This window comes from Grampus griseus (genome assembly GCF_964374135.1).
Source record: "Grampus griseus genome assembly, chromosome: 12".
NCBI lineage: Eukaryota > Metazoa > Chordata > Mammalia > Artiodactyla > Delphinidae > Grampus > Grampus griseus.
This window is the reverse complement of record NC_139006.1, coordinates 40,474,699-40,487,978: the sequence shown is the minus strand read 5'-3', so window position 1 is coordinate 40,487,978 and position 13,280 is coordinate 40,474,699. Positions and strand designations below refer to the sequence as shown.

Genomic DNA, 13,280 nt, shown 5'->3' with positions numbered 1-13,280 from the left:
TGGCAGTAAATAGGGGGAAAAAAGAGAAGGGAAGATGGCATATGTGGAAGGTTATACTCAGGTTTTCTCACAGCGGATAAGATATAGGATCTCAGACTCTGGACCCAAACAGACTTGGGTTTGAATCCCGTTACTTCCTAGCTGGATGACCTTACATAAGTCACTTCTGTGCCTCAGTTTCCTCATCTTAAAAATGGGGACAGTAACACCTACCTCATGGGGTTTTTCTGGGAATTAAAAGCGTTAGAACAGTGAGAGTACTCGGCACACTGCCTGATACAGAGCAAGAACCCAACGTAGGTTGTCACTGCTGTGATGACAATGTCACAGCCAACAGCCTGCTTGCAGAGACCCGAAAAACCAAGGAAGAGGTTAAATAGTAATCACACGATTGGTGAATTGCCTTAAGATTTGTGTGAAGCATTTTCACGTGCATCAGCTCCTTTAAAGGCTTAAAGGGCTGCCCTTTGTAAACAGCATTTTATGATTATGTGCAGATTGTACCCAGAGGAGGTTTGGAAGTTAACCAGGCAATGTGGTCTGTAGACCCCAAAGAGAAAGAAGGTCGGGGGACTTTCCATCTTGGCAGAAGAGGACTTGGAATGAGGGTAGGAAGGAGGTCACTGGGGTCCACACTGCATATTCCTTGCTGTCTCAGGAGGAGAGTTCCGCAGGAGGCAGGACGATAGGATGGCTGAGAGCCCAGCCTCAAGCACCAGACTGCCTGGGGCTGAAGGCTGCCTTGTTGCTTCTCGCTTCTCACTTACGTCATCTGAGCAGTGGGATAATAATGCACCCACTTCCCCGAGCTGTGATGAGCATTAAATGAGCTAGTCTGCGGAGGATGTGCCACTGGTACGGAATAAGCACTAGGTAAGTAGTAGCTCAGGATTCCTGCACTCCAGTAAAATGGGTTGGCCGCAGTGTGATAGGAGAACTTATGCATTGCTTTGCTAGACATTTCCACCTAGATGCCCCATAGGCATCTGAAACTCGGGCATGTGCAAAGCTGAACTCATCACTTTTCCCCATAATCTGCCTTTCAACTGGAGCTTCCGACTTCCATGAGTCCACATCCACCAGGCTCCTTCTCTCCCTCCGCTCCTGCACAGACAGTCATACACCGAGACTATTCAGTTTAGCTCCTTGAAATTTCCCCTGTCTGTCTCATCCTGCCGTTCCCACGATCGTAGCCTCAGCTCACCATCTCTTCCCTGTCTGTACAGTGTCTCCTAACCTTGTAGACACTGGTCTCAGTCTGGCTCCAGTCCTCAGTCCATTCTTCCTGAGGCTGCCACGGGGACCTTCTAAAATGCAAAACTGGTGGTCTCTCCCCACCTTAAAACCCTTTCTTGACTCCCTAGTACCCACCGGATGAAGTCCAAGCTCCATCACATAGCACAGCAAGTCCTTCAAGATGTGGCCCTGACTACCTGCCCTACAGCATCTCCTGCCCTCTCTCACCCCACGTCCTTCACTCCAGCCCTTCCGAGCTAGTGACGGTTCCCAGGATGCCCCCATGTCATTGCATCAGCACCCTGCATGCCTGGGATGCTCGTTTCCTACTGGCCCATAAAGCCATTGGAGCAGAGATCAAGGTTGACTGGTACCTCTAGTCCTAGCCCCTGGCCAGTGCCACTGTCCCGAGCACATGCCAGCAACCAAGCAAGTGAATTCTCCTGGACAAGTCTTTTAAAGGGCTGTGAGGACTGTGCATCTAGAGCTCGCATCTCTTGAGCATTTGCTGTCAAAGTGCATTTGCACGTATTACTTCATTTATCCTCTAACAGCCCATGACAGAGGTACAGTTGACCCTCCGTGTCTGCAGGTTCCACATCTGCCTATTCAACCACAGATCAAAAGTATTCAGAAAAAAAATTCCAGAAAGTTCCCAAAAGCAGAACTTGAATTTGACCTGCACTGACAACTATTTACATAGCATTTACATATGTAAGATATCACAGGTAATCTCGAGACGATTTAAAGTACGTGGGAGGAGATACGTAGGTTATATGCAAATACTGTGCCGATTTATATAAGAGACTTGAGCATCCACAGAGTTCAGTATCCGCAGGGGGTCCAATCCCCCAAGGATACTGACTATACTACCACCATTAATAGCATTCACTTTCCTAGGGCAGAGAGAAATTAAATAACCTGCCCGAGGTCCCAGAACCCGGAAGTAGCAGGGCCAGGACTTGAACTCAGCTCTCTCTCACCCCAAATCAACTACTCTATCATGCCTCCACCTCCCAGTATATCAAGCTCTTGAGGGAAAATGAAGGATTTACACCTTTTCCCAAAGCTCAGTTTCTAGAACCTTGTAGGAAACCAGGATGTGTAGCCCGTGCAGGAGAGGAATCCCCGAGGCCATCCCAAAGGCAGGAGAGGCTCCTGGCTGGAGAGCTTGTTATGACAATAGAAGTTTGTGGTTTGCAAATGGTGTTTTGAAAGGTATTTGGGATTAAAGTGAAACAACAAAATCACTGAAAATGATTTACAGTTTATGACTCTCAAGGTTTCATGTTTCCAGAAAAGCCAACAGAGCTGTTCCATGGTGCATATTAAATTGTCTTCCTGATTCACCCTCCCAAACTTCATCTTGGCCTTGTGCAATCTCTCTATTAAAGGGGCATTGTTTCATGATTTATTATACAAGTCAAACCAGCCTTGCCATTGCTTCACCCACTTACTAACAACTGTAACATCAGACCCAGCCTGGTGCAAAAACCACAGACACTGCGTGTGAAAACTCCTGGGACAGTAAAACTTACACCTTCAGGGGAAGCAAATTATTCACCTGGAATTTAAGGTGATCTGTTTCCTTCTAACTGAGCCAGGGAAGCATTCCAAGAATGTTTGTAATCTGCTTATCACTCCCCACTTTGCCACGTTCTTGTCCAAGAATGCACAAGAACACTAAGTTGTGTATGTGCCGAAGAGCTCCTAAAATTAAATCCTCACACCCACAGGTGCTGCCACCACTCTGCTGCCACTGGACTTTCTCTTGTGAGGGTTCTGTGGAGCAGCGGAAATTGTCGGTGTTTTCTTTTTAACTTAGCATTGGTGAGTTAGGTATTGTATGTAATACCTTATACATATACTTAGAAGATGTATTGCATAAAAGACCCTCTGGGGCAGATACGTGCTTTGAGCCCACCCCAAAAAGTGTTTTTGTTCAACAATTTGAATACTAGAAAATTTCCTGAGACCAGCAGAATTCTTTATTAGTACTAATACTCTGAGTTCAGCTGTGCCTGTTGATTCTAACTTTGGAAAGAAAGTGGACAGAAGGAAAGAAACTAGTAGTTGTAAGCATGTATGATGTGCTGGGCACCGTATTAGCCAATTAACCTGCATCATTTAATTTTTACCGTAAACTTCAAGGCAGGTAATGTGATCTCCATCTGAGCAAGAGGAATCCAGGCCTCAGCGGGGCCAAGTCCGTTGCCCAGGGCTGGGGTAGAAACCCTGAGCTGTCTGGTTCTGTCTGTCCCTCACCCCCACCAGGGACTGTTCTCTGCAAATTCAAATTGATCTGTTTTAGAGAAGGTGGTGGTACTACAGTCAATTCTGCAGCTCTGATTCAGGAGACCTGTTCTCCAGCTCTGTTCCTTCTGTAGTTGTTCCAACGTTAACTTAGCAACTTTAAAATAACCCAGGAGTGGAGTGAAGGATCCACTGGACATAACTGGAGTGGGAATGCCCGTTTTCACTGTGGCCTCACCCACTGACCATGTTGATGACCACTTTACTCCTTTTTCTTAAAGGACTCACAGCAACATTTTCTGCCCAGAGTTCCTTGTTCTCAGCAGAAACCTCTGGCAAGTTCCAGCTGAAACAGAGAAAATTTGGTGGAGGGAAAGTGAGGCATTTACCCAGGCTGCTGGAATCAGGTGGAAAGTATTGAGGTCACAGAAAACATACCTGTAAACTCAGAATTGGGAGAGATTTCCCTCTGCTTAGAGGCAAAGAGAGATTTGGGAACACTTCAGGGAGGAAATAACCTTTAAGCAGAACCTTGGCCGTGAAGGATGGGGGAAAATTCATTTCAAACAAAAAGGAAACTGTGAACAGAGGCAGGAAAGTGAGGACACCGGTGGGAAATAGGGTATAAATAGTGCTGTGTAATCAACAACACGGCTCTTCATCACAGCCCCATGGCTCGGGTATCTGCATCCCACAACCAAGTACACGACAATCACCTGTTGCCAGAGGAGCAGTCTTTCAAATGATCAGACACATCTGGAAGGTCTCCCTTTTGAATGGTAGTGCGTACTTGCGTAGAAGTGGTCGTGTTAATGAAGGTCGATTTTAAGATCCTGTTTTGTTTTGCTTCTGCAGAAGGAAACCCCACTTGCCAACGCGGCGTTCTGGGCAGCGAGGAGGGGCAACTTGGCTCTGCTCAGGCTGCTGCTGAACAGTGGCCGAGTGGACGTGGACTGCAGGGACAGTGTACGGACCGGTCCATTCGGTACACGCATGCTGCGAGCTCGCCGTCCCCCGCTGGCATGAGAGCGCCTGCTGAGTACCCTTCCTTCACAGTGCTTGTCTGCTTTTTCATGTGTTTGCTTGCTTCATCCTTTTCAAAAAGTCCAAAGTACCACGGGGAACTTCAAAACATACTGGGGGGCTTCCCTGGTGGTGCAGTGGTTGAGAGTCCGCCTGCCGATGCAGGGCACGCAGGTTCGTGCCCCGGTCCGGGAAGATCCCACATGCCGCAGAGCGGCTGGGCCCGTGAGCCATGGTCGCTGAGCCTGTGCGTCAGGAGCCTGTGCTCCGCAATGGGAGAGGCCACAACAGTGAGAGGCCCGCGTACCGCAAAAAAAAAAAAAAAAAAAAAAAAAACATACTGGGAAAGCCATTACCTGCATAAAACAGGAGGGGCCACAATAGGGGAAGAGACACATCACTGGGAATCAGAATCGGCCAAGTCCAAGAAGAAAAGGGGGAGATGATTCAGAACGGAAGGGGGCTGCCGCGGATGTGGGAGTTGGGTTTTTTCTACTGAGAGATGGAAGCCTCCACCCAGCCTCTTATCCCTTTCTTACCTTTGCAAACACCAATACCCTCATCGGCAATGAAGGGGTAATAAAAACAGGTCCTCCCGCCTACTTTCAGGCATCACTGCCAGAGCCCTTCCTTCCCCGGCTAGAGGCGGCAATTTCTCTGTTCTCAGCAGGATGTCGCATCTCTGGGGACTAAGAGGACCTCAGATGAGGAGAGAGCAGATGTTTTGATTTTAGGGATTAAATAGAAATGTTTTCACAGGAGCCTTCTTGTTTTCCCGATAACAGGGTATGCCATTTCCAGCTTTTATTGTGCAAATTTCGTAGGTGATGTCAGCCACCAGCCCAAGCGAGGTATCAAAGTTTGCTTCACTTTGCCCCCCCCCCCCCGCCACCGGGCATCAGTGCAGGACAGCTTGGGGTGCACCTCCAGACCCACTTGTAACTTTCTCCAGTTTGCTCTGTGTCCCAGAGTTGGAGCTGTCTGGCCTGCCCCAGGGGACTGGCTTCCCTCTGGCCTCCAGTACGGTTTGGCCAGTGGGAGCGTTGGCAGGAATCAGAGGGAGGGAGGACAGGGATGTTGGGGAGTCTAGACCCCCCCCCCCATCCTGTCTGGCAGCAGGACTCTCACCCTCTCCGTCCTGGGAGCCACCACCTGTCCCTCACGCCTTCAGGCCTGGGCTAGCAGTGCAGCTCCGCTGTTACTCGCTCCCAGTACTGTTCTTTGTAGTTTCCCTACATCCAGAGCATGGCCTTATAAATAGTCTCTTTATTAAACTTTCGTCCAGTTATCCCAGTTTGAATGTACCGTCTGTTCTTTGCCAGGACCCAAACTGATATGGGGTCTTGGGCATCTGTGAACTGGTCGTCGGGTCTTACTTGGGTCTCGCTGGGCAGCAGTGCCACCCTGGACAGAACTGGAGTGGGAATTGCCTGTTTTCATTGTGGCCTCACCCACTGACCATGTTGATGACCACTTTACTCCTTTTTCTTAAAGTCACCCCTTTTCAGACACCCCCATGACCTTCTCCTGACTTCCAGCTTTGTGTAGCTTAATACATCCACAGATCCCTCCTCTTTTTAAAATTAATTTATTTGTTTATATTTTTGGCTGCGTTGGGTCTTTGTTGCTGCACACGGGCTTTCTCTGGTTCTGGTGAGCGGGGGCTACCCTTCGTTGCGGTGCGCGGGCTTCTCATTGCGGTGGCTTCTCTTGTCGCGGAGCACGGGCTCTAGGCGCGCAGGCTTTGTATTCTATTTCTCCTTTGTCCCAACCTCTGACTTTTCCTCAGGCGACCATGATGTAGAAGTGAAATACAATGTATAAAGGAGCATTTTGGTTATTTGTTTCATTCATCTTCCCTTACTGTAAAATAGATGAGCCTGTTGTTTTTTTTTTCTTTTTAAAATATCCAAGTTAAGTGCTCTGTGATTCCTGTAGCTCATGATTGATTTGTATTTTGAGACCAGTGTGACCCATGATGAAAAAATTTTCTCATCTCTCACGCAAAGGATACATTCATAGCTTGTCTGTTCAGACTGGCTTTAAATCAAGGAGTCTTCTGTCTGAATGCTGAATAAAAATGTTCTCACATTCGAGAGGAAGTTGGTAACTCCAAGTTTGCTACTCTAATCTTGAAAAATACGGAGGAATAAGTCCCCCTGAATGATAGGTGGTACAGCCGACATGAAGGTGTTACATTCAAATACCAAATGCAGTCACGTGGGGTAGAAGAGCATCATAAAGCACTTCTGTGAAGCCACTAGCTCTTCTCGATTCTACCTGTACTTTTACTTATAGCAAACAAGACTTTCCCCAAACTAGGATTGTCTTTCACACGCGTCAACAAAAACCAAATAATAATCTAACATTTACTGAGGCATCATAATATTATTTTAACATCTAACTCTTACTGAATATTTAACATTACTAGGCTAAGCACATCGCCTGAATTATTGCTTTTCCCCATTTAATTTAATCAGGCAGATGCTTTTACTATTCCGCATTACAGATGAGGTGAATGAGCCTTTGAGAGCTCAGATAACCGGCCCAGAAGCATACTGTCAGTGACCACTCAGCTACACTGCCTTCCTACAAAATCCCACAGACGTGTTGAATATATAGCACGAGGCTTCTAAGAATCACCACCCCATACCTCATGAGGCTTCCTCACAGGCAGAGCCGTCTGTCTCTCTCTTATCCTCTCCACAGAAGCAGGCTGCTGACCACACAGAAGAGGGGGTTCAGATTACAGTTTCGAGCCCTTGAAAACAAATGTAAATTAAACCACAAAAGTCCACTTGAATTGGAATATCAGGTGGTACGTCTCAAGTCCTTGAATCTTAAAGCTGGCAGGGACCTTGGCAGTCATATCACCCAGTTCCTCGTTTTAAACCTGAAGTAAATGAGCCCCAGGAATTGTGAGCAGTGTGCCCCAGGTTACGCTGCTGGTTGATGACAGAGATGGACCCCAGGGCTCCTGACTCTCACTTCTGTAGTCTCTCGTTGCATCTTTACCTGAATCCGTTTGAAAATAAAGAATTCTAAACTCAGAAAACCAACTAGTACCACTTAACCCACTTTTTTGCATTAATAACAGTGTTTTGGCTCAGGAATCATAAAACGAGGCCACTACATCACTGCTGCCTCAAAATGCAGTAACCATGGTTCACTTGGACTGCGTGTCTGAGGGTAATGGAAGTAAGTGAATGTTTGAATTGAAAATTCCAGCCTCAGCACTTTGTCACTTTGCTTTTTCCTGTTTGGTGTGCATTATAAGATTATTCACGAGACACTTTTATTTACTGTGGGAGATGTTGCGCTCAGCTCGGACGTGTCCTGGGAGGAGCTGACGTCTGCGGCATCTTCTCCAGGCCACCTCTCTGGTGTCACGTGGCCTGACTGCTCATCTGTCTCTCCCCCACCCAGAATGGCACAACACTCCTCATGATCGCCTCCTATGCTGGCCACATAGGCTGTGTGAAGGAGATCGTCCTGCAGGGAGCTGACATCAATCTCCAGAGAGAGGTAAGTCAGGTTTTGCACGTGAATAAGAATAACGTAGCTTTATTTACAATAGCCAGGACATGGAAGCAACCTAAGTGTCCATTGACAGTTGAGTGGAGAAAGAAGATGTGGCACAGATATACAATGGAATATTACTCAGCCATGAAAAGAAACGAAATTGAGTTATTTGTAGTGAGGTGGATGGACCTAGAGTCTGTCATACAGAGTGAAGTAATACAGAGTGAAGTAAGTCAGAAAGAGAAAAACAAATACCCTATGCTAACACATACATATGGAATCTAAAAAAAAGTGGTCATGAAGAACCTAGGGGCAAGATGGGAATAAAGACACAGACCTACTAGAGAATGGACTTGAGGATACAGGGAGGAGGAAGGGTAAACTGGGACAAAGTGAGAGAGTGGTATGGACATATATACACTACCAAACGTAAAATAGATAGCTAGTGGGAAGCAGCCGCGTAGCACAGGGAGATCAGCTCGGTGCTTTGTGACCACCTAGAGGGGTGGGATAGGGAGGGTGGGAGGGAGAGAGATGCAAGAGGGAGGGGATATGGGGACATATGTATATGTATAACTGATTCACTTTGTTATAAAGCAGAAACTAACACACCATTGTAAAGCAATTATACTCCAATAAAGATGTTAAAAAAAAAAAGAATAATGCCAGTGACAGAGATGTGAAGTTCTCACAATAGTGAATTGTTAAAAAGGACTAGAGTACAGTCATCCCTCCGAATACGCAGGGGATTGGGTCCAGGACCCCCCGTGGATACCAAAATCTGCAGATACTCAAGTTCCTTATGTGAAATGGCATAGTATTTGCATATAGCCTACGCATATCCTCCCATGTACTTTAAATCATCTCTAGAGTACTTATAATATCTAGTATGATGTAAATGCTATGTAAATAGTTGCTGGTGCATGGCAAGTTGGAACTTTATGGAATTTTTCTTTTTTAAAAAAATTTTATTTGAGTATAGTTGATTTACAATGTTGTGTTAGTTTCAGGTGTACAGCAAAGTGATTCAGTTATACATATACATATATTCTTTCTTTTTCAGATTCTTTTCCTGTATAGGTTATTACGGAATATTGAGTAGAGTTCCCTGTGCTATACAGTAGGTCCTTGTTGGTTGCCTATTTTACATAAAGTAGTGTGTATGTGTTAATCCCAAACTCCTAATTTATTCCTCCCCACCCACCGTTTGGTAAGTGTAAGTTTGTTTTCGAAATCTGTGTCTGTTTCTGTTTTATAAATAAGTTCATTTGTATCATTTTTTAATTAGATTCCACATATGAGTGATATCATATGTTTGTTTTTCTCTGTCTGACTTACTTCACTTAGTATGATAATCTCTAGGTCCATCCATGATGCTACAAATGGCATTATTTCATTATTTTTTATGGCTGAGTAATATTCCATTGTATATATGTACCACATCTTCTTTATCCATTCCTCCGTTGATGGACATTTAGGTTGCTTCCATGTCTTGGCTATTGTAAATAGTGCTGCATTGAACACTGGGGTGCATGTATCTTTTTGAATCATGGTTTTCTCTGGATATATGCCCAGGAGTGGGATTGCCAGATCATATGGTAGCTCTATTTTTAGTTTTTTAAGGAACCCCCATACTGTTCTCCATAGCGGTTGTGGAAATTTTTTTTTAATATTTCTTTCTGTGGTTGGTTGAATCCATGAATGCAGAACCTGTGGATATGGAGGGCTGACTGTAATCATTGCTTTTTTCCTATATGACATTAAAGCCCAGGTTGCAGACTGCATCTAAATAAGGCCCAGGGAGGGACTGTTGGTTGTACTTCAGTTGAACAAATCTTCTAGGCCCATGTTACATCTGACATAACAAAACCTCCAACCACATTCCTTAAACACCCATATGTTTTGCCCTGAGCCTAAATCGCTTCTTCCTTCTTCCCTTGGGATGAGATGCTATAGAAGGTATAGGATTTTCATAGAGATCATTATATTTTTAGAAGGATTGGGTCACCCACTGTTAGCTAGGCTCACTGGCTAGCCTACCTCAGCCATTCTCACCAAACTATGTTTGCAAAGGGCTTCTCTGACCAGCCATGAGTTAAATAAGTTCTCTCTCCAAAAGGCATGTGGTGAACATCGGACTAAAATGTGAGCCTGTTGACACAGTTGTTCAAGGGCCGTCTCAGGAGTCCTGTCTAGCCAGAGGATCCATTCTCAGTCCGATGCAGAGGGGCAGTGGGAGGCTGGAGATTCAGGCCTGGGGAGGCTGCATGTATTTCCAAGCCAGTCTAGGGCCTGGTGAGTTCACCTTTGTGGAGACACATCCAAGGTCACACCTAGAGTGAACGTGACCTCAGTCCACAGAGACTCAGACCCGAGGTGGGCATACAGGGGCAAGCTCCAAAGCAGACAGGAGTGCTTGCTTTTCCTTGATCCACTCTTATCAGAGGCCCTGACCTGCAGGTGTTTCAGAAAGGATGATTCACCAACCCAACTTTCATCAAGCAAAACACCCTTCTCCCAGGCTGGACCCCCATCCCTGAGTGGAGAAAAGTAAGACACACCATGTGTAAGGTCTGCATATTCCTGGGGGCATCTAGAAGTCCCTCCCTCTCCCCTCTGGGTGTCACCTTGGCTGTGGACCGTGGGAGAATGACCCTTGATAGATAGCATCTGGACACTGGTTCTCCACAGCCCCGGATCAGCAAGCCTGGGCCTTGAGAGGAGCAGTACAGAGACTACAGGAAATCCATCCAGTCTCCTCCCGGACAGATTCTTCTGAGTAATTTCCACAACATCGAATCATTGTTTTAGGTCATTTTCACTTCAGCAGCTGATTTTCTTCCGGAAGGAAGATGTTTGGGCCCCTTTAGAATTCGACTTTAAAACTTCCCTAATCGTTTTATTTTTCCTCTCTGCTTTACAGCCTTGTTTATTTTAACTTTAAAGAAAAGACAGATTTTCTCTAATAAAAACAATACAGTCCAGATCTGCTTACTCAAAGACTTTATTGTGAAGGGCTAGTTCAACATACACAAAAATCTCTTAAGAAAAACGGAGAGAAGCTGGGAGAAGAAGAGAAACGTTTGTTTGACTTCCACCCAAAGTATGGTTTTTATGGTCTTTATATTTTATCTGTTTGGTTCCAACTGCTCAACTAATGTTCTTGGAGATGAAAACTATTGTGCATTGAACACAGTGGCCCTTGAGGACTTAAGCGTGTTGGGTTTAGAGGTAACCTGTGTGGTGCAAATAACGATGACGTGTAGGTCCCCGGTGACCCCCAGAATTCCCTGAGCCAGGTCAGTCTGGAAAGATAGCCAAAGAGAGGCCCTGACCTCACCCCGCATGTTTTGGAAGCTGGAAGAGAGTGCCTGGCAGTGCTGTGGAACTGACACTTAGAGCAGACTTCCTCGGTTCATCTGTAATCCATTTTGCAATATCAGAATATTTGTCTCCTGAAGATGGACCTGCCATTGTTTCCTTTAGTTGGCTCTCTAGACACATAGCATTTGCACACTTTGGTAGTCTCTAAAATGCATGTCTATTAAGAAGGTGAGGGATTTCCCTGGCAGTCCAGTGGTTAGGAGTCCACGCTTCCACTGCAGGGAACACGGGTTTGATCCCTGGTCGGGGAACAAAAATCCCACATGTGCACAGGGCAGCCAAAAAAGATGAGAGTTTTCCTATTCTAGCCCAGTTTCCTCCTCCAGACCTTGTTACATCTTAACATTTCTGGAACCCAGCAGCCTCCACACTGGTCACTTACCTGAACAAGGAATACAGTCTGTTCAAATATAGCCCCCTCCTAGCCTGGAAGTTTATATGCAAGGATTTTGTTTTGTTTTGATTACAAGCATATAAATCAAATGTAATGTAACCAAATATCTTTTAAAACCAGCCTCTGTCTCTCTCTCAGTCAGGTACAACTGCCCTGTTCTTTGCTGCTCAACAAGGACATAATGATGTTGTGAGATTTCTCTTTGAATTTGGAGCATCCACTGAATTTAGGACCAAAGTAAGAGAATTTTCTTGATTTTATACCTTGTTGAAGAGTTTCAGCAGTCATGAGTTTTCATTTCTCTTCATCTATAGTATGAATTTTTTCTTTGCTTTTTACAAGATTTTCAAGCCTAAGAAGGTGGGTTTCACAAGGTTAAATTGTAATGATTCAGGGGTAGTCCTAGGAATCCAATTCAAAACACGACATTTTAACTTTGGGCTCACAGTTGGAGAACGCGGGGTGGGTGGAATTGCTTAGATTCTTTCTTGTACTGGTAACTTTCTACTCTGGGACACTAAATTTTGTTATCAGGATGGATACAGTAGCAGGTGCTTTATAACTTTCCCTGTTTTCATATGCTTTTTTCTGCTTCAAGGTTAATCCCAGTACTATGATAGGAATTGTTGGAAGTATTAAGCCAATCCTAGTGAATCTGAGAGATTTCTAAGGAGGGTTTGGCAGACAGTTTACTTTCTGAAATGTCCTCACTGAAATATATATGATTACAGTTTATATAGTTGGGCAAGGAATTGGGGTTCTTCCTTTGAAGAAGTCATTGATTCTTCATGTTTGACATGTGGATAAGAAAACTGAGGCTGCAGAAAGATAAATTTTGTGTTCACAACATGACCTTTCATGATAATGCTTTGTAGTAGAAGAATTTGAACTGCCATCACATTGTAATGGAAAACTTATTTCTGTCATAAAAAATTACTTCAGTCATAAAAAATTCCTGAAAATTTGCCCTAGTTGGAAACTTTTAGGTTTTCTTAATTTATTGTATGTGATATTTTGATATCAAGGCGGTTTCCAGTGGAGTTTTTTTTTTCCTGTTAAAACACTATTAAGTAGATCTGAATTTCAGAAAGGGTTTCTGTCTTTTCTAAAACCTACTGTTGGACTGTGTACATGCCTCCAGACATGCTGAATATAATATACAGTAATCCAAAATACATGTGTACCATATTTTATATTAAATATCATTTTATTTTTAATTATAAAAGCGATACAACTAAAAATAAAAAGTTCTACAAACCTGACTCAACTCTGAACTACGTCAAATGATCGTGTGTGACCACATGGCTGCTTCGTTCTTCTTGGCTAACAAGTTAATGCTGGCCTTTGAGCCAGTTTGTGCTGTCCCAGAAATCCATGGAACATGGGACCCAGGGCGAGCAGTTCCACATGTTTCCATTAGGTCAACTGCAGGTGGCCAAGAGTTTTCCATGGGAAGAAGACAGTGTCA

At 44.8% G+C, this 13,280-nt stretch overlaps 1 protein-coding gene across 1 annotated transcript in view; it reads left to right on the top strand.

The window, feature by feature from the left end:
• Window positions 1–13,280, top strand: part of ANKRD29 (ankyrin repeat domain 29) — a gene marked incomplete at its 3' end in the record, with an annotated part of 42,286 nt that overhangs the window by 6,148 nt on the left and 22,858 nt on the right. The window contains 3 exon segments of the mRNA XM_082668271.1: window positions 4,345–4,455; window positions 7,939–8,037; window positions 11,951–12,049. Of these exon segments, the coding sequence (XP_082524397.1) occupies window positions 4,345–4,455; window positions 7,939–8,037; window positions 11,951–12,049 (309 nt within the window).